This window comes from Oncorhynchus mykiss, chromosome 12, assembly GCF_013265735.2.
Source record: "Oncorhynchus mykiss isolate Arlee chromosome 12, USDA_OmykA_1.1, whole genome shotgun sequence".
Taxonomy (NCBI): domain Eukaryota; kingdom Metazoa; phylum Chordata; class Actinopteri; order Salmoniformes; family Salmonidae; genus Oncorhynchus; species Oncorhynchus mykiss.
Window position 1 is genome coordinate 32,419,563 of NC_048576.1, and position 18,708 is coordinate 32,438,270.

Below are 18,708 nucleotides of genomic sequence, written 5' to 3' on the forward strand. Positions count from 1 at the left end.
ACTGGCACTTCCAGACATTTCCCCCTCCCCTTAAATTGTCTGGCTGGAGCCAATAGCAGCCTCTTTACAGTTTTCATGCTGTAAGCACACTTTTACTACCTCCTCTCCAGCTCTAAGTTCATGGGATCCTCATATAACCAGCCCTCTTCTAAAAGGAAGATGAACAACAAGTTATCAATAAGATTTTCAACAATAGCATTGGCAGATTTTGTATGGAGAAACAAAGTAAAGCAACGATTTAAACTAGTCTGTGTTATTAAATGCCTGCTCAGTTTTTTGGGGGCTTTTCTATAATATGCAAGATCCAGATGCTGCTTCATTGTTTTCTGCTCCCAGAGACTTTGGTGAACAAAGGTGTGTCCTTGCCCTGCCTCCATTGGTATGTGTATGCAGTAAGACGCTTATGTAGCTGTCCCCTTTATAGCCAGCCCAGTACAGATCAGCACTGTAAAACAACTCAGAACTCGAGTTCTCCAACTTCCGACTCCAGTGTGTGCAAGACAACCGGGAACTCTGGAGTGGCGAAAAACTAGCTTCGACTAGGAAAAATCATTAGAACGGTCATCTAACTCAGATTTCCAAGTGGGAAACTCTGGCATCTTTCTAGCGCTCCAACCTGAAGATCAATGATGTCATGATTTTACCTAGTCCCCCCCCCCCCAGAGTTACCAGTTGTCTTGAAAGCACCATAAGGAGACTAGGGAACCAATGACAAGGAGGGTCAAGCAGGGAGAAATGGGCAGTACCCTCCTTTAATGAGATGCTTCATGTTTGAGCTTTCAAGTTGATTGTTGTCACACTCTGAAATAGGCAACACACATAGTTCCCATTAAGGAAAAACTACAGGTTAACCAATTGTAATGTGAACCACGTATGCAGTTTGCAAGAATACCACAATCATAGTTAGGCATGTTTAGCACCAAGCACCTTTTTACCTCAAATACATGTTTGAGTGTTCCCTCGCTTATTGTATGGTACTATTGTAACTATTTGCTGTCTTGTCTTCCTATAGGCTGCACGATGCAAGGTGGTCGGGGACAAGCTTCAGTTCTCCCTCAGTGCTTCACCATCAGCCATGTCTCCAGGAGATCCCTGTAGGTACAGCGTAAAGATATCTCCACTTGAACTGCAGGTAAATGAACACAACAGTTGTGCTCACTACATCTGCAGCTATAATATATCCCTTCCCATTTCAATTGGAGCTATGCTTAATACGAACAAAGTGAGAGCGAGTCAGAGGTGGCAGGGTTCCTGGTTGTCTTAATGGAGGAAGCTCTGATTTATTGAACATGACGCACTTCAGCAGAGCTTCGCTTCTGCTACAAGAATCAGATTAAATGGCGAGGACTCCGAGGTTGATAAATGCCCTCGAGACCTTGTTTAAATTACTGTCAGTGTCATGTAAAATACTGGAGGGGATGAGTTCCCAGCTCCCCCATTTTTTGGTAAAGGTGCCCCACTTTCCCTACTACCTTCACTTTTATTGTTGGAGTATAATCACAGACACAATCACATACTAATGGAATTAAGAATTTTCCACCCAAAAATAATGGTCTTGACGTTGAGTGATAGGCTATCTTTCATGCAAAACCAAGTAGAGATGGCTTGATTCATCTATTTTAGTAGCACGGCCCATAACTGAATGGGCACGATTTACAGTCAAGTCTCAGGTTTACCCACAATGTTTACGCAATCTAGCCTTTGTCTCTCTGCTTGAATTAAAGTTATTTCGAAATATGGTCCTTGTGAATGTTGACCTGTTTAAAGGTCTTACTCACATTGTGTGATCACGCTCTCCACAGCCAGTCTTCCGGAACAGCTAGTGCCCTCATGCATGTTTCAGTGTTATTTGCCTTGAAGCGAGCATAGAAGTAGTTTAGCTCGTCTGGTAGGCTCGTGTCATGGACAGCTCTTGGCTGTGCTTCCCTTTGTAGTCTGTAATGGTTTGCAAGCCTTGCCACATCTGACGAGCGTCAGAGCCGGTGTAGTATGATTCGATCTTCGTCAATACAGGACTCTTTGCCTGTTTGATGGTTTGTCGGAGGGAATTGCGGGATTTCTTATAAGCTTCCGGGTTAGAGTCCTGCTCCTTGAAAGCGGCAGCTCTAGCCTTTAGCTCAGTGCGGATGTTACCTGTAATCCATGGCTTCTGGTTGGGGTATGTATGTATGGTCACCGTGTGGACGATGTCATCGATGCACTTATTGATGAAGCCAATGACTGATGTGGTGTAGTCCTCAATGTCATTGGAGGAATCCCGAAACATATTCCGGTCTAAGCTTGCAAAACAGTCTTGTAGCTTAGCATCTGCTTCATCTGACCACGTTATTATTGATCTAGTCACTGGTGCTTCCTGCTTTAATTTTTAGCTTGTAAGCAGGAATCAGGAGGATATAATTATGGTCAGATTTGCCAAATGGAGGTCGAGGGAGAGATTTGTATGCGTCTCTGTGTGTGGAGTAAAGATGGTCCAGAGTTTTATTTTTTTGTGTATTTTTTTCCCCACTCAGGTTGAACATTTAACATGCTGATAGAAATGTGGTAAAACGGATGATGGTTTCCCTGCATTATAGGACTATTTCTCTCTATACCATTTGTATTTAATTAACCTTTGACTATTGGATGTTCTTATAGGCACTTTAGTATTGCCAGTGTAACAGTATAGCTTCCATCCCTCTCCTCGCTCCTACCTGGGCTCGAACCAGGAACATATTGACAACAGCCACCCTCGAAGCAGCGTTACCCATCGCTCCACAAAAGCCGTGGCCCTTGCAGAGCAAGGGGAACAACCACTCCAAGTCTCAGAGCGAGTGACGTTTGAAACGCTATTAGCGCGCACCCCGCTAACTAGCTAGCCATTTCACATCGGTTACACCAGCCTAATCTCGGGAGTTGATAGGCTTGAAGTCAAAACGCTTGCTGGCAAACGCACGAAAGTGCAGTTTGAATTAATGCTTACGAGCCTGCTGGTACCTACCATCGCTCAGTCAGACTGCTCTATCAAATCATAGACTTAGTTATAACATGATAACACATAGAAATACGAGCCCTAGGTCATTAATATGGTAGAATCAGGAAACTATCATCTCGTAAACAAGACGTTTATTCTTTAAGTGAAATACGGAACCGTTCCGTGTTTTATCTAACAGGTGGCATCCATAAGTCCAAATATCACATTTTTATTTGTCACATACACATGGTTAGCAGATGTTAGTGTAGCGAAATTTATTTTTATTCATTTTTTATTTCACCTTTATTTAACCAGGTAGGCTAGTTGAGAACAAGTTCTCATTTGCAACTGTGACCTGGCCAAGATAAAGCATAGCAGTGTGTACAGACAACAACACAGAGTTACACATGGAGTAAACAATAAACAAGTCAATAACATAGTAGAAAAAAGAAAAAAAAAGTATCAATATACATTGTGTGCAAAAGGCATGAGCAGGTAGGCAATAAATAGGCCATAGGAGTGAATAATTACAATTTAGCAGATTAAGACTGGAGTGATAAATGATCAGATGAACATGTGCAGGTAGAGATACTGGTGTGCAAAAGAGCAGAAAAGTAAATAAAATAAAAACAGTATGGGGCTGAGGTAGGTCAATTGGGTGGGCTATATACCGATGGACTATGTACAGCTGCAGCGATCGGTTAGCTGCTCAGATAGCAGATGTTTAAAGTTGGTGATGGAGATAAATGTCTCCAAATGCTTGTGCTTCTAGTTCTGACAATGCAGTTATTATCAACGAGTAATCTAACCTAACAATTCCACAACTACTACCTTATACACACAAGTGTAAAGGGATAAAGAATATGTACATACAGATATATGAATGAGTGATGGTACAGAACGGCATAGGCAAGATGCAGTAGATGGTATAGAGTACAGTATATACATATGAGATGAGTAATGTAGGGTATGTAAACATTATATAAAGTGGCTAGTGATATATTTTACGTACATTTCCATCAATTCCCATTATTAAAGGGGCTGGAGTTGAGTCAGTGTGTTGGCAGCAGCCACTCAATGTTAGTGGTGGCTGTTTAACAGTCTGATGTGGTGGTGTAGGTGTCCTGGAGGGCAGGTAGTTTGCCCCCGGTGATGCGTTGTGCAGACCTCACTACCCTCTGGAGAGCCTTACGGTTGTGGGCGGAGCAGTTGCCGTACCAGGCGGTGATACAGCCTGACAGGATGCTCATGGTTGTGCATCTACAGAAGTTTGTGAGTGCTTTTGGTGACAAGCCAAATTTCTTCAGCCTCCTGAAGTTGAAGAGGCGCTGCTGCGCCTTCTTCACAACGCTGTCTGTGTGGGTGGACCAATTCAGTTTGTCCGTGATGTGTACGCCGAGGAACTTGAAACTTACTACCCTCTCTACTACTGTCCCGTCGATGTGTATAGGGGGGTGCTCCCTCTGCTGTTTCCTGAAGTCCACAATCATCTCGTTTTGTTGATGTTGAGTGTGAGGTTATTTTCTTGACACCACAGTCCGAGGGCCCTCACCTCCTCCCTGTAGGCCGTCACATTGTTGTTGGTAATCAAGCCTACCACTCTAGTGTCATCCGCAAACTTGATGATTGAGTTGGAGGCGTGCATGGCCACGCAGTCGTGGGTGTACAGGGAGTACAGGAGACGGCTCAGAACGCACCCTTGTGGGGCCCCAGTGTTGAGGATCAGCGGGGTGGAGATGTTGTTACCTACCCTCACCACCTGGGGGGCGGCCCGTCAGGAAGTCCAGTAACCAGTTGCACAGGGCGGGGTCGAGACCCAGGGTCTCGAGCTTGATGACGAGTTTGGAGGGTACTATGGCGTTAAATGCTGAGCTGTAGTCGATGAACAGCATTCTCACATAGGTATTACTCTTGTCCAGATGGGTTAGGGCAGTGTGCAGTGTGATTGCGATTGCGTCGTCTGTGGACCTATTGGGGCGGTAAGCAAGTTGGAGTGGGTCTAGGGTGTCAGGTAGGGTGGAGGTGATATGGTCCTTGACTAGTCTCAAAGCACTTCATGATGACGGAAGTGAGTGCTACGGGACGGACGTCGTTTAGCTCAGTTACCTTAGCTTTCTTGGGAACAGGAACAAATATTGCTGTTACATTGCACAACCTTCAATGTTATGTCATAATTACGGCCCATATACACTGACTCTGCGTGCAATGAACGCAAGAGAAGTGACACAATTTCACCTGGTTAATATTGCCTGCTAACCTGGATTTCTTTTAGCTAAATATGCAGGTTTAAAAATATATAATTCTCTGTTTTTTGTTTTAAGAAAGGCATTGGTGTTTATGGTTAGGTACACATTGGAGCAACGATACTCACCGCATCGATTATATGTAACGCAGGACACGCAAGATAAACTAGTAATATCATCAACCATGTGTAGTTAACTAGTGATTATGATTGATTGATTTTGTTTTTTATAAGATAAGTTTAATGCTAGCTAGCAACTTACCGTGGCTTACTGCATTCACGTAACAGGCAGGCTCCTCGTGGAGTGCAATGAGAGGCAGGTGGTTAGAGCGTTGGACTAGTTAACTGTAAGGTTGCCAGATTGAATCCCTGAGCTGACGAGGTAAAAATCTGTCATTCTGCCCCTGAACAAGGCAGTTAACCCATCGTTCCTAGGCCGTCATTGAAAATAAGAATGTGTTCTTAATTGACTGCCTAGTTAAATAAAGATTAAATAAAGGTGTAAAAAAAAATATATATATTTCTTAAATCGGCCAAATCTGTATTTTTGGACACCGATTTGGCCGATTTAAAAAAAATATATATATATATATATATATATTTTAAATCACCTTTTATTTGTTATGAAAACTTGAAATTGGCTATTCCGATTAATTGGTCGACCTCTAGTATTGACTGACCTTCATGTCTTAAAGTAATGATGGATTGTCATTTTTCTTTGTTTTTTTTTACTTAGTATTTTACCAAATAGGGCATCTGTATTCCACCCCTACCTTGTCACAACACAACTGATTCGCTCAAATGCATTAAGAAGGAAAGAAATTCCACAAATCAACTTTTAACAAGGCACACCTGTTAATTGAAATGCATTCCAGGTGACTACCTCATGAAGCTGGTTAAGAGAATGCCAAGAGTGTGCAAAGCTGTCAAAGCATAGGGTGGCTACTTTGAAGAATCTCAAATATAAAATATATTTTCATTTGTTAAACACTTTTTTTGGTTACTACATGATTCCATATGTTATTTCATAGTTTTGATGTCTTATCTATTATTCTACAACAACAAAAATAAAGAAAAACCCTTGAATGAGTAGGTGTGTCAACTTTTGACTGGCACTGTAAGTGTTCAGATCCTCTGCTCAGTACTTTGTTGAAGCACTTTTGGCATCGATTACAGCCTCAAGTCTTCTTTGGTATGACGCTACAAGCTTGACGAACCTGTTTTATCAGACTAGAGAATCTTGTTTCTTATGGTCAGAGTTCTTTAGGTGCCTTTAGGCAAATTCCAATCGGACCGTCATGTGCCTTTTACTGAGGAGTGGCTCCCGTCTGGCGACTCTACCGCCAAAGGCCTGATTGGTGGAGTGCTGCAGAGATGGTTGTCCTTCTGAAAGGTTTTCCCATCTCCTTAGAGGAACTCTGGAGCTCTGTCAGAGTGACCATCGGGTTCCTGGTCGCCTCCCTAACCAAGGCCCTTCTCCCCCTGATTGCTCAGTCTGGCAGGGTGGCCAGCTTTAGGAAGAGTTTTTGTGTCTCCAAACTTCTTCCATTTAAGAATGATGGAGGCCACTGTGTTCTTCGGCCCTTCAATGCTGCAAAAATTGTTAGGTACCCTTCCCCAGATCTGTGCCTTGACACAATCCTGTCACGAACCTCTACGGACAATTCGTTCAACCTCATGGCTTAGTTTTTACTTTGACATGTACCGCCAACTGTGGGACCTTGATAGACAGGTGTGTGCCTTTCCAAATCATATCCAATCAATTGAATTTACCACAGGTGGACTCCAATCAAGTTGTATAAACATCTCAAGGATGATCAATGGAAACAGGATGCATCTGAGATCAATTTCGAGTCATAGCAAAGTGTCTGAATACTTAAGGTCTTTCTGATTTAAAAAATAAATAAAAATACAAATAATTAGCAATCATTTCTAAACCTTTTCGCTTTGTCATTATAGGGTATTGTTTGTAGATTGAGGAACATTTTTTAATTTAATACATTTTAGAATAAGGCTGTCAAATAACAAAATGTGGAAAAGGTCAAGGGTTCGGAATACTTTTCCCGAATGCACTGTATGTTTGTTGTGCTCTCCATTACTTAGAGCACAGTACAAGGAAACTTAAGTAACCCTTAGGCCTACACTGTTTCCAGTCTGACCGAAATCTACTTTTATTGACCAAACTTTTTGTTTCACTTAATCCAGGCATTTTACCTGGGTATTTCAGTGCTATCAGAAAAAGCCTTTGTTTGGTAACACAGATTTCTCTGTACAGCCAGAGCAGAATCTAGGCATTTTGGGACAGGGTGGCCCAGGGCTGTGGCGGTTAGGATTGCACATTTTGGGGAATATTCAGAGGTGGAAACTTTCCATGGGAATTAACAGGAATATATGCAAATTAATATTAATACCATTTAAATGGAGATGTTTTTTGTATTGAATGTTTTTACCATATCATATGGAGACAGAATCATAAACCTTTTACCTTATCATAAGTAGACATGGCAAATGATTAAATCCTTCCAATAGAAATAAAAATAACTATTTAGGTAAGAATTGAACTTTAACTAAATTAGTTGACTCTTCACATGGGATGATTTCAATGAACAACAAAAGGGAATATTGAATGACCCCCAATGATCCATCGCATCTGTAAAATGATAGTCTAGAAACTAAAGCTTTGGTTGTCTTCCTCTCAGGCTTATATGTCTTCTCCCTGGACCTCCTCAATGTCCACCTCTTGAACATCAGACTCTGAGGCCTCATCTTCACTGTCACTTTCCAACCTTGTTGAGGATGGCTTGTTGACAGGCTCAAAAAGCCTCAAATTTGCCCGGATGGCCACCAATTTTTCAACCCTTGTATTGGTCAGCCTGTTGCATGCTTTGGTGTGTGTTCCCAAACAAGGACCAGTTGCGCTTTGAGGTGGCTGATGTTGGTGGGATTTGGAGGATGATTGAGGCAACGGGGGAAAGAGCCTCAGATCCACAAAGTCCCTTCCACCAGGTGGCTGATGGAATATGTTGGCACGACTGCCATATTGAAACTCCATCCCAAAGCCTTTTCTTGGAAGTGTACTTCGCCTTCGCTTTTCTTTTTAAAGCACTGAGTCTGATGCAACAGATCAGAATGTTTAGCTTAAAATGTTAGTAAACTATTAGGCTGTTTCTTTAGATTATAAGTGCAGCGATGCGCACACGGCAGTAGGCGCGAATGTTCCAAAATGCAATCAATTTGCGGGATAACACAAAAGTGACTGCAAATCTGATTTATGCATGTAATTCTTTAATATAAAGGTGCATTTTTATGGTTTAAATCTTCGCCGAACTTGTAGCTCAAGCGCCGACTATGTATGCCGGTTGTAATGCGGATTAATGTGCTTTATTTTCAGAAGTTATTTGGCCACTTTATTTGTGATACAATCCTTATCAAAACATATAGGATTATGGGCTAGGCGACATGAGGTGTGCGACTAGGATTTGAAAAAGTGCAACAACAAAAAAGGCATGCGCTGTTTCTTGCCTTACTGCACATGCTGGGTGTCATTCACAAGTGATAATACATCATTCGCAAGTGATAATATTGTCACACATCAGACTTCTTAATTTAATGTTGTCTTCACATATACTAAATATATGTGTGAAATTACTTTTGATTTAGGATGGACCATTATCATGCACCGGTCTCAGTACAAAAAAATCTCTGCACTTAAATTGCGAATGGAGGATGTTTTTCCTGTGGTTAATTTTTATGCTAGCCAATTAGGCTATACTCCTGTTGTAAAGAAAAGCAATGGGTTTAATATTAGTAAAGTGGATAAATAAATATAGTAGGCTTAACCTATAGAAAGCTGACCCTCTTTTTAGTAGAGGCCATAAAAACTCATGCAATTCTCATGCAATTGCATAGCCTATAGAAATGTTGCACAACATGCTCTCATGAAGTGTTTGATTAGATTTTCGATTACATTCGCATTGATGTCAGAGTGATTACAGGGACAATAGAGAGCTGAGTACCAGGCAGTTTGCAAGTTTGGTATGCTACTAATGACCACCAGCAGCTGCATCAGAGCTTGGAGAAGCCTAGTTACTGGAATTTGACTGCAGTCATGACTCGTGACTGCCGGTGTGCCGGTTATACAGTCACCGTAACAGCCCTAGGATGGCCCAGTCACTAGTACAGTCCTACCTTTGACGATCACCTCCACTCTCGCTCACTCACTCTCTCTCACTTACTCTCTCTGTGCTGGACTGCTCAATTACAGCTCATTGTGTTGGCTTGCACTCTGAGCGGTGTGTGTGTTGAACGGTGTTGTTGCTTATGGTGGTTCTGTTGCCCTCTGTTCCCCAGTTGGACTTGCAGATGAGGGAGGCTGAAGGGCAGGTCCAGGTGGTCTGGGGGGTGTGCCATCTCGAGACTTGGGACCTGCAGCTCAGCCCCAGCTTCACACAGGTACAGCCCACCGTCTCAGTTGTAGTGTTAAAGGCAATACACATTTGAAAAAACGACGTAAGCACTTCAATACTTCTTGAGTGTAAACTGCAAACCTGAACATGTTCCTTTAGGATGTATCCCAAAACCATCAGTCCAGACAAGTCAAAGTGTAATGGCAATGATTGCTAGTGATATGATGAGATAGTTGATCGGTTTGTTTGTTGTACGTCTCTGTCAGGACCATGCCACAGGCCCCAGTGTGGCTGCAGTAAAGGACAGGCTGAGACAGCTGCTGTGTGCGGTGCGTCCCTCCATTATGCTGAGTTGCAGGCCTGCTCAGGCCACAGAGGTCAAGGTGAGAGGAAGACATACGACAACAAAAACACTGCGTCAGCACATCGTGCTCCTGTCACCCCGTGGCCATCTCTATACCTCTCCATTGATTGATGTGCTGAAGCGCTTACATAGCAACATTGATAGGTTGCTTAGTCTCTACACCCCACGTTCTTGAGTCAGATGTGTTAGTGCTGAGCTGGAACAATAGCCTGCACACCCTCTAGCTCTACATTTCTACTCTGCACTACATGGCATATGGAAGTGCCTAGTATCGCCATGTTCTCTGTCACCTTTTCTAGGAGGCCCGTAACAAGGTGACGTCACCGCCCAAGCCCCCCCGCGCTCACGACTGGAAGCTGCTGGTAAAGAATATCCGGGTAACGTGTAAGGAGCAGGAGGACGGTGCTGCAGGTGAGGGACACCACTGGCTCACAACCTGGTTCGACTATGGAAACATGATCAAAACACTGAAGTTTTGTTACAGCTCCAAATGTGCCTCATCTTGAGGTGGCTGCCAGAAGAGATGACTGCATCATGGAACCCAAGGAGCCACTGAGACTTGTTCTTTTCTGACCTCTGTTGAACCCTAATCATTGTGGTTCTAAACTCTCCTACAGTAGCAGGGGTGGCATAGCTGCAGCTCATCACCCCACAGCAGGGGCAGAGCGTATCTCCCTGAATAGATTACCATTGATAAATTAATTTGTGGCGGTCACCACTTCTCACCCCCGTGGCTTCTTTTTCATTAAAGCAAAGTGGACAATTATGCTGCTAGGATTTGTGAAATTGGCTGCGACCCAAAGCTAAGGAGGCAGCAGCTTTTTGGTGTGTGCTGTCTGAAAGGCTCTACATAACTGCAGAAATGTAATGAATTAAAGCAAACCAGGTCCCTTTCATTGAGTTTCAGCCTGGCTTGCCAATCACTAGTGAAGTTTCCTGTTATCTTGTAATGGCTCCATTCCCCTTAGCTTAGCCTCAGTCCGGCCTGAAGCTGAGTGTTTAGTTGGCCAATGGCCAGGGCAACTTGTGTCTCTACCAGTTGATGCATTATTCATTCTGTTACAAGCCAGCGCTGCTTTATCTCAGTCATTGACATGTAAAGATACTGGTCACAAAGTCACTCAAAGTTATTAGCATTATATTAAACTAAAGTGTTCAGACCATAGAAGTAGAACGAACTCATTCTAGTTCTGTGGTTCAGACATCTAAAGTCATTTTGATCTAATGTTCAAAAATCATAATGCTCATAAATGGAGTTGTCAGTGTACTGTATTGACTGGTGTTTCATTATCCCCAACCCTAATTGATTTGTATGTGAACATGCATTTCTGTTCAACTCATCTTCTGTTGTTTGCACTTTGCAGGCAGTCTGAATCCCCTGTGTGTGCTGCAGCTAGACGACCCTCCACAGAAACTCTCCACTTCAGTCCTACAGAACACAGCCAGTCCAGCCTGGGACCAGCCCTTCATCTTGTGAGTCCAGCTCCAATGCTGCCAGAAACTGTCTTTACAGACCCCGGTCTATAGGGAAAGCAAAAATTCATTTGTAGCCTGTGAGCTCAATCGCTTAGTAAACACTTGCCACCGGTTGCGTTATATCCAACCCACAGTTCTCCTCTCTCCCTCATTGTCTTTGTTACTCATTTTCAGTTTAGTGAATGTTTCTCTTTCTCTCATCAGTGAGCTGAATGGACGATCAAAAGAGCTGAAAATTCAGCTGCTGGATGATGGGAAACCGCAGGAGAGTAAGTGTATCTTTGTTTTGAATCTCTGTCTTTAGGTACAGGGAGAAGGAATGATGCTAATAATCTGTCCCATACGCACCCAAAATAGTTTTACTTTGAAATTGTTTTTAATAACAATGAAAGCTTTGTCTGACAGTTAAAATGTCCTCTGTATCATGTTGTCTGCCATTTTACTCATTTATTTTTCCTGTAGGTATGAAGTCTTGTAATCGCAAACTGATTGGGATGTGTTGTCTTCCTGATAGACTCCTTACTGGGTCAAGTGTCTTTGCCTTTTGATCTGGTGAAGAAGCAGCCCAAAGGACAGCAAACATTTACACTCACGACCAAAGATCAAGTGACAGGGTCACTTACTGCTGAGGTAAGAACTAGCTTTTTAACTACTTAATGCATATCATATTCAAGTCTATCCAACACATTGTTTCACTCAATGTTTTTGAAGTTTTATTGAAATTCCAATCAGTTATACTTGAACACGTGTGATAATCATGTCTTTACCTTCTTTCTTTTGTACCACAGTTGACCTACCTGAAACCCAGTGAGGTGCGGTCGTGGCAGTCCCCTACTCCAGCCCCCACTAAGAGAGTGGAGATGGACCGCACGGTCATGCCCTGCGGTACTGTGGTCACCACAATCACTGCAGTGAAGAGTAAACCAGGTCGACCACTACTGCCTGGACTAAATATAACCCAGCGTACGTATTGAAGTAACATTTTAATCTGGAACACTAAAAATATGTCAATAAGAGACTCATTTGAAGGTCCTTATCCACATACTACAGACAACCATTCTCTGGAGCTTTGATGTTCAGGCATTTTTTTATTTGTTTTAATTTATTTATTTTTTTATAAAATTGTATCCCCTTTTCTCCCCAATTTTGTGGTATCCAATTGTTGGTAATTACTATCTTGTCTCATCGCTACAACTCCCGTACGGGCTCGGGAGAGACGAAGGTCGAAAGCCATGCATCCTCCGAAACACAACCCAATCAAGCCGCACTGCTTCTTAACACAGCGCGCCTCCAACCCTGAAGCCAGCCGCACCAATGTGTCGGAGGAAACACTGTGCACCTGGCTACCTTGGCTAGCGCACACTGCGTCCGACCCGCCACAGGAGTCGCTGGTGCGCGATGAGACAAGCCAAAACCAAACCCTCCCTAACCCAGACGACGCTAGGCCAATTGTGCGTCGCCCCACGGACCTCCCGGTCTCGGCCGGCTGCGACAGAGCCTGGGCGCGAACTCAGAGTCTCTGATGGCACAGCTAGCGCTGCGATGCAGTTCCCTAGACCAGATGTTCGGGCATTTTGACACAAATTACTGTCACTAGTCTAGGCTAAGCCTTACTATGAGATGTTGCTTACAGAAGATGGGCTCAGATTATTTTAAATCAAATGTATCAAAAATAAAATATATATTTGTATAAGTTATTAGTTGATAAGCCACTTCTCCAAGTGATCTTGTATGTTTTCAGAGACCCCCTCCAATCCTCCCAGCGGCACCAAGTCCAAGGTGTCAGGACGAAGGGTGTCGGCGCAGCCGTCCGTGCTGGGGATCATGGGGAGCAAGGCCTTGTCCTCCTCCGACACAGAGCTACTCATGCTCAACGGGACCGACCCCGTGGCCGAGGCTGCCATCCGCCAGCTCCACGAGTCCGCCAGGCAGAAGCTCAAGTCCCCGGTCAAGAAGAGCACCATCATCATCTCAGGAGTGACCAAGGTACCATAATACATAGGATTTATATAGGGCTTTTCTGAAAGCCAAATATGTACCTTACAGAGCAGCTAGGCAGTACACTCTACCTCTAATAGTGGGTTTTCTGTTCTGTACTCCATTTCCCAGACTCCTCTGTCTCAGGATGATGAGATGGCTCTGATGGCGGGCTATGCTGCTGCGATGGACGCCTCTATGTCGGAGGGCGGATCTCAGGAGATTGCTGTGGCAACTGCATCAGTAGTAAAAGCCAGTAGCAAACCCCTGGAGGTGTCGTCAGACCCCCAGGAGGGCCCCAGTGGAGTGGCCCAGGCTCAAGCCCGGCAGGCCCCGGAGGACTTGGAGTGCCAAGCAGGACAGGGCACAGACCAAGATCCAGACAAAACCTCCATGTCACTATGCATCTCAGAGTCTGGATCCAAAAAGAGCAGAGGTGAGGTTTGATGGAATGTGCCCTATGCCAGTCCTGTGCAGACATATCTCATTGCTGGGTTTATTTTTGGCCTTATTATTTCCTACAATATTCTACTGGCATATCACTTTCTCTTTCTCTCTCTTTCCATGTCATGTATCTAATTTCTCATCGTTCCTTCCTCCTGACACAATGTTTCATGTCTTCCCTTGTCAGTGTTCTTCAAATCAAATCAAATCTTCTTTTCCTTCTTAGAGGAAACTAATCAGAAATGATTTCCAGAAGAGTAAGTCACCTCCCGAACAGCTGTTAGTAGCTTGACTAGATTAGAATGCTATCCATCTGTGAAATGTGACATTCACATTTGCTTTCAGATGGTATAACATTTAATTTTAGGCTGGAGCAGTGCCTAGTTTGGTTGTAAGGAGCAGTTATAGGCACATTCTGTCATGGTTGGTTCTACTTTTCAAGTCCAGATTTATTAGTTACTCCACTTTCTCTTTTTGACCATGTCTTTGTCCGTGTTTGATTGTCCTTGTTTTCAGCTTGTCTTTGTCCTTGTTCAATGGTGTTTGTGTGTGTTTGTTGTTTACCCACTTACCCTAATTTACTCCCATTCATCAATATGTGGTTTGCATCAAGGTGTGGTTCACCTTTCTTCTCCTCCCAAGATAAAATGATAGGTATCTAGATGTATCTGGCAATGTTTTGTATTGAAGCGTGTGTCAAGTTTCCTAAACTAAGGGTGAACGTTGGCCCACATATTCACAGTATCTCTTGCATATAACTTGGCTCCAATTTATGAGGTGCATTGTGCAAACAAGAATTCATGTTTTTTTCCCTATTTTATTAGTGAATATAGACTGGGATTATGAGGGTAGAGGACACTATCTGACAGTTACTGTCAGCTAGAACAGCAGTCCCTGGCCATCTTCTGAAAACATTGTAAACAGTATCTTAAATAATACCCCCCCCCCCAAAAAACAATTTACAAAAACTTCACCTGCACTTAACCCCCCCTTCTACCTTGACTGATAGAAAGTACATTTGTGATACGTGGTTGCCTTAAGATGAATGCACTAACTGTAAGTCGAGCGTCTGCTAAGTTACTTAAATGTCAAATTAATTATATTAATTTAGGACAACCTCCTCTGGTTTCCTTTTCTCCCTCCCACCAGGAGGCAGCTTCCTGCACAGGAGTGCCAAGCTGTTCTTCCGCCGGCGCCGCCAGTGTAAAGACCCGGGGATGAGCCAGTCGCACAACGACCTGGTGTACTTGGAGCAGCCTGTGACGGTAGACCGGGAGAAACGCACGTCCACCTTCAGCCGGATGCTGAACCGCAAGCTGCTGCCCACGAGCAAGAGCACAGCCAACGGCTCCACCACCACCCAAACAGTGACACCCGTTCCTACCCCAGGGGAGCAGCATGCAGCCTGACCCCCCCCCTCCCACCGATAGGCCTCCAGCCCCCCCACTCCACCACCCCTACCACCCTCTCCTTCCCCTCTAGGCCTCCAGCCCCCCTCTACTTCCCCTACGATGGTCCTCTACCCCCCCCTCCACGCCACCACCCTCTCCTTCCACTCTGATAGTCCTCCACCCCCCCACTCCACCACCCTCTCCTTTCCCTCCAATAGTCCTCCACTCCACCACCCTCTCCTACCACGTCTCCTTCCCCTCCGATAGTTCTCCACCCCCCCCCACTCCACCACCCTTTTCTTCCCCTCCGATAGTTCTCCACCCCCCCACCCTCTCCTTCCCCTCAGATAGTCCTCCATCCCCCCACGTTGCCTCCACATCTACCACCTTGCACTGACTGATAGACTCCACTTCCTGATCCGTGAATCCTCCATTACTGGTTGGAAGGCAGTATGGAGGTAAAATATTCTCTTTATCTCCCTCCCTCCGGCTCTTCCACCAACCTCACTTTTTTTTGTAGCAGAAATATTTGATCGTGTTTTTGGGTAATGCTAATTTGGAGAAAAAAAAAATCTTCACCTCCATGCCATTTCATGATAATATTTTTGTAATTAAAAAAACAAACATATATTCTGTATTTGTGGCCTTCTAAACCAGAAGAATAACTACTTGTGGCCAACCTGCACCCTCATCCTATTAGAGTGTAGTAACACAGAACAATGAGACAGATATTTCACCGGATGTGTAAATGTGAAGCATCTGGTTGGTGTTTCCACTCACTACCAAATATGGTTGTGAGAGAAAGCCAAGTGGTCGTCAGCGGGAGAAGATGGAGTGAGATGGATTTTGGCCAACATTCTGCTAGTTTTCCCATTGATTAAACATTTGATGTCCATACAGTTTTCTGCTTCCATAACTAGAATCGGTAACAAACCGAGTGGACTACACTTTGTAGACTTTACCCTTTGCCAAGGTTTTGAAAATGCCGTTGTTTTGGAGTGCAAAGGCGAATTGTTATTGCACACGCGCACTTCATAGTAGGCGTTCCCTAACGGAAATATTAAAATAAATTCTATAAAGCGCTAATAAGATCTCACTAGCTCGTGCTTGGCTCTGCCCACCTCCTTGTTTGTTCTGCCCAGTATGATTAATTTGCTCCCATTGGAAACGACAGGCTCTGGTCTATCTTGGGTTAGTTATAAAAAATATTTGGTAGTGAGGTCAACCCTGACCTTTGACCTCTTAAAGGGTCCGATTGAAATGTGGCCCAGAGGGACCAAAGAAGGAGAGAAGAGTGGTGTTGACATGATTTGCACACATTGCTAGATACATTTTCTAGGTTTTACACTCAAGGTGTGATTTTTTTTTAAAAGCTTTTTAAGAGTAATTACTTGAACTGCTCTTGTGATAACCTCTATCTGTATAAATAGCAAGCAGTTTGGAGGCACTTTGTGATTGAGAGAGGAGTTTGTGTTGACAAAGGGAGACAGTTTGTTCCACTGCAAGGCTGATACTAGTGGGAGATGATAAAGCCTAACATTTTAATTCAAGACATCTTATCTAAAGTAAATTCACATACAAACTTCAGAGCTACTGTGAAAATCTTATGCCAGACTAAACATTTCAGACATCAACAGTTATGGCAGTTCTGTAAGTTATCTTTTGATGTCATTGGTTATCTCATACAGTTTTGTAAAGTCCAAAATTACACTTGGTAATAAAGAATTGGGAATTTCCACCATAAACACTATTTCAAAACAGTGCAGTGACATTATGGAAAACATGAAAATTGCAATTTTCTGTTTGATAACATTTTAAAATATTTTTTTGCTTTGTATTATCACTTTTCTTTTAAATATTGCAGTGTTTTAAATGCAATTTCCTCTAGTCTTCCGACCTAAAGATTCCTTACACTACAACTGCCTGGGGTTGGTGAGGTAGAAAATGGAACCCCAGTGACGACATGCTGAGAGAGGGAACGAACGTGACACTACCTCAAGGCATACTTGTTGCAGTGTTCACTAAAAACACAGGGGTCATTCACTCATGCGTTTCTGCTGTTTTTTTGTTTTAAAAATGAAATGTAACATATCAGCGCTTTAAACATTGTCTAAACAGAAAGGATGATACATCTTTGGGAAATCTGAATGGTTTGACTGCTTTGGGATTTTATCTAGCTAATGATTGTACTTTTATTTAAGCAGGTAAATTAAATGAGTTGTTTTAAGATAAATTCCCTGCCAACTACTGTTTTTATTCTCATTGAATGAGCCTACTGAGAGGACTGCTATACTCTTATGGACATGATGGCAGTACTCAACATGGACATAGTAGTCAGATGCCCTACTGTTTACAAGGCTTTTGAAGAGACTGGAGAACAGTTGTTCTACCTGTGTAGTAGTGACAAACTGTAGTGGGATTACCTCTTGGAAATTGTCAATTCTTCAGGTATGACCAGTCTTCGAATGACTTGGGACATGCTGTCCCAGAACGGCAGTAGCTGTGCTATCTATACCTATGATCTGGTGTTTTCAGAGGACTTGAGAATGTTGCTGAGTGGCATTAAAATGACAAAGAGGAGCCAGTTGGATTTCCCCTCAACAACCCATATGAAAACATAATCAATGAGCTGTGTTTTTATGATATCCTTGGATGACTGATTACACTGGGGTATCTGGTTGCTGAAAAAAAGGGTATGCCATTTGTGTTGATCTTGAACAACAGCATTAACTAAGTTCTGTCTGCTGCAGATACTGTATGGGTTATGTGTTTTTTTTTTACGTCCTTCCTGTGAAGTATGAACGAGCGCCAAACGCCTCAGATCCTGTAACCGGTCACATATTTGTACAGTGGTGGGTCAAATATTGACGTAAGCTCCTGGAAGGGTTCCCAATGAGCTGACTGCTCCTTGTTTCAGTAAATAAGGTCCCCTTTAGAGCCATCTTGCAGCTAGAGGTGTATGCCGAAACCCAAAGTAATCTTTAAACCTTGTTAAAACTTCAGAAAAGAATGTGGGGTGTTTTAAACATGCAAACTTGATTCTAAGCCTAATCAATGGCAACTGACAAGTGCAAGATTATGCATTTCAATAAGCAGTGGGCCTGTATATTATTAAACAGCTTGCTGACATTTTATATTGTCTCTGTGAAACGTACAGAACCTGGTTGCCTGCTAATATTTAATTACAGTCAATGCCATGCAGGGATTATGAGTAATTATTGACATATCAGGTTTAACATCTTGAGCAATAAATATTAACTGAATAACCACTCAAGTGTGCGGTTTTCTTTGAATCTCTGTGACAAAGTGCTTATTGTCTTTCTCTGAATAATAGTGCTATATGTATTTTGTTTGGAGGCCACACCTGTTTTAAGCAATTACATTTTAACGTAATGTAGACCTAGTGCGTTCAAATATGTGCGTTGTGTAAAGAAATCGAGTCATGAATTAGATATTTT

The 18,708-nt window shown here is 43.1% G+C and overlaps 1 protein-coding gene across 2 annotated transcripts in view; it reads left to right on the forward strand.

Annotated features, from left to right (window-relative positions):
• The window catches only part of LOC110537465 (C2 domain-containing protein 2), a 21,625-nt gene extending 3,106 nt beyond the window's left edge, over positions 1-18,519 (forward strand). The window contains exons 3-13 of one of the 2 annotated variants that reach the window (XM_021623526.2): positions 1,013-1,132; positions 9,543-9,644; positions 9,865-9,981; positions 10,262-10,373; positions 11,327-11,435; positions 11,643-11,707; positions 11,953-12,068; positions 12,227-12,401; positions 13,180-13,424; positions 13,548-13,851; positions 15,009-18,519. In XM_021623526.2, coding sequence (XP_021479201.1) covers positions 1,013-1,132; positions 9,543-9,644; positions 9,865-9,981; positions 10,262-10,373; positions 11,327-11,435; positions 11,643-11,707; positions 11,953-12,068; positions 12,227-12,401; positions 13,180-13,424; positions 13,548-13,851; positions 15,009-15,268 — 1,725 coding nt within the window. In that variant the 3' untranslated portion in view covers positions 15,269-18,519. The remainder of the gene's footprint in view (positions 1-1,012; positions 1,133-9,542; positions 9,645-9,864; positions 9,982-10,261; positions 10,374-11,326; positions 11,436-11,642; positions 11,708-11,952; positions 12,069-12,226; positions 12,402-13,179; positions 13,425-13,547; positions 13,852-15,008) is intronic. The other variant, XM_036937412.1, reaches the window with a different exon arrangement.
• The last annotated feature ends 189 nt before the right edge of the window (positions 18,520-18,708 follow it).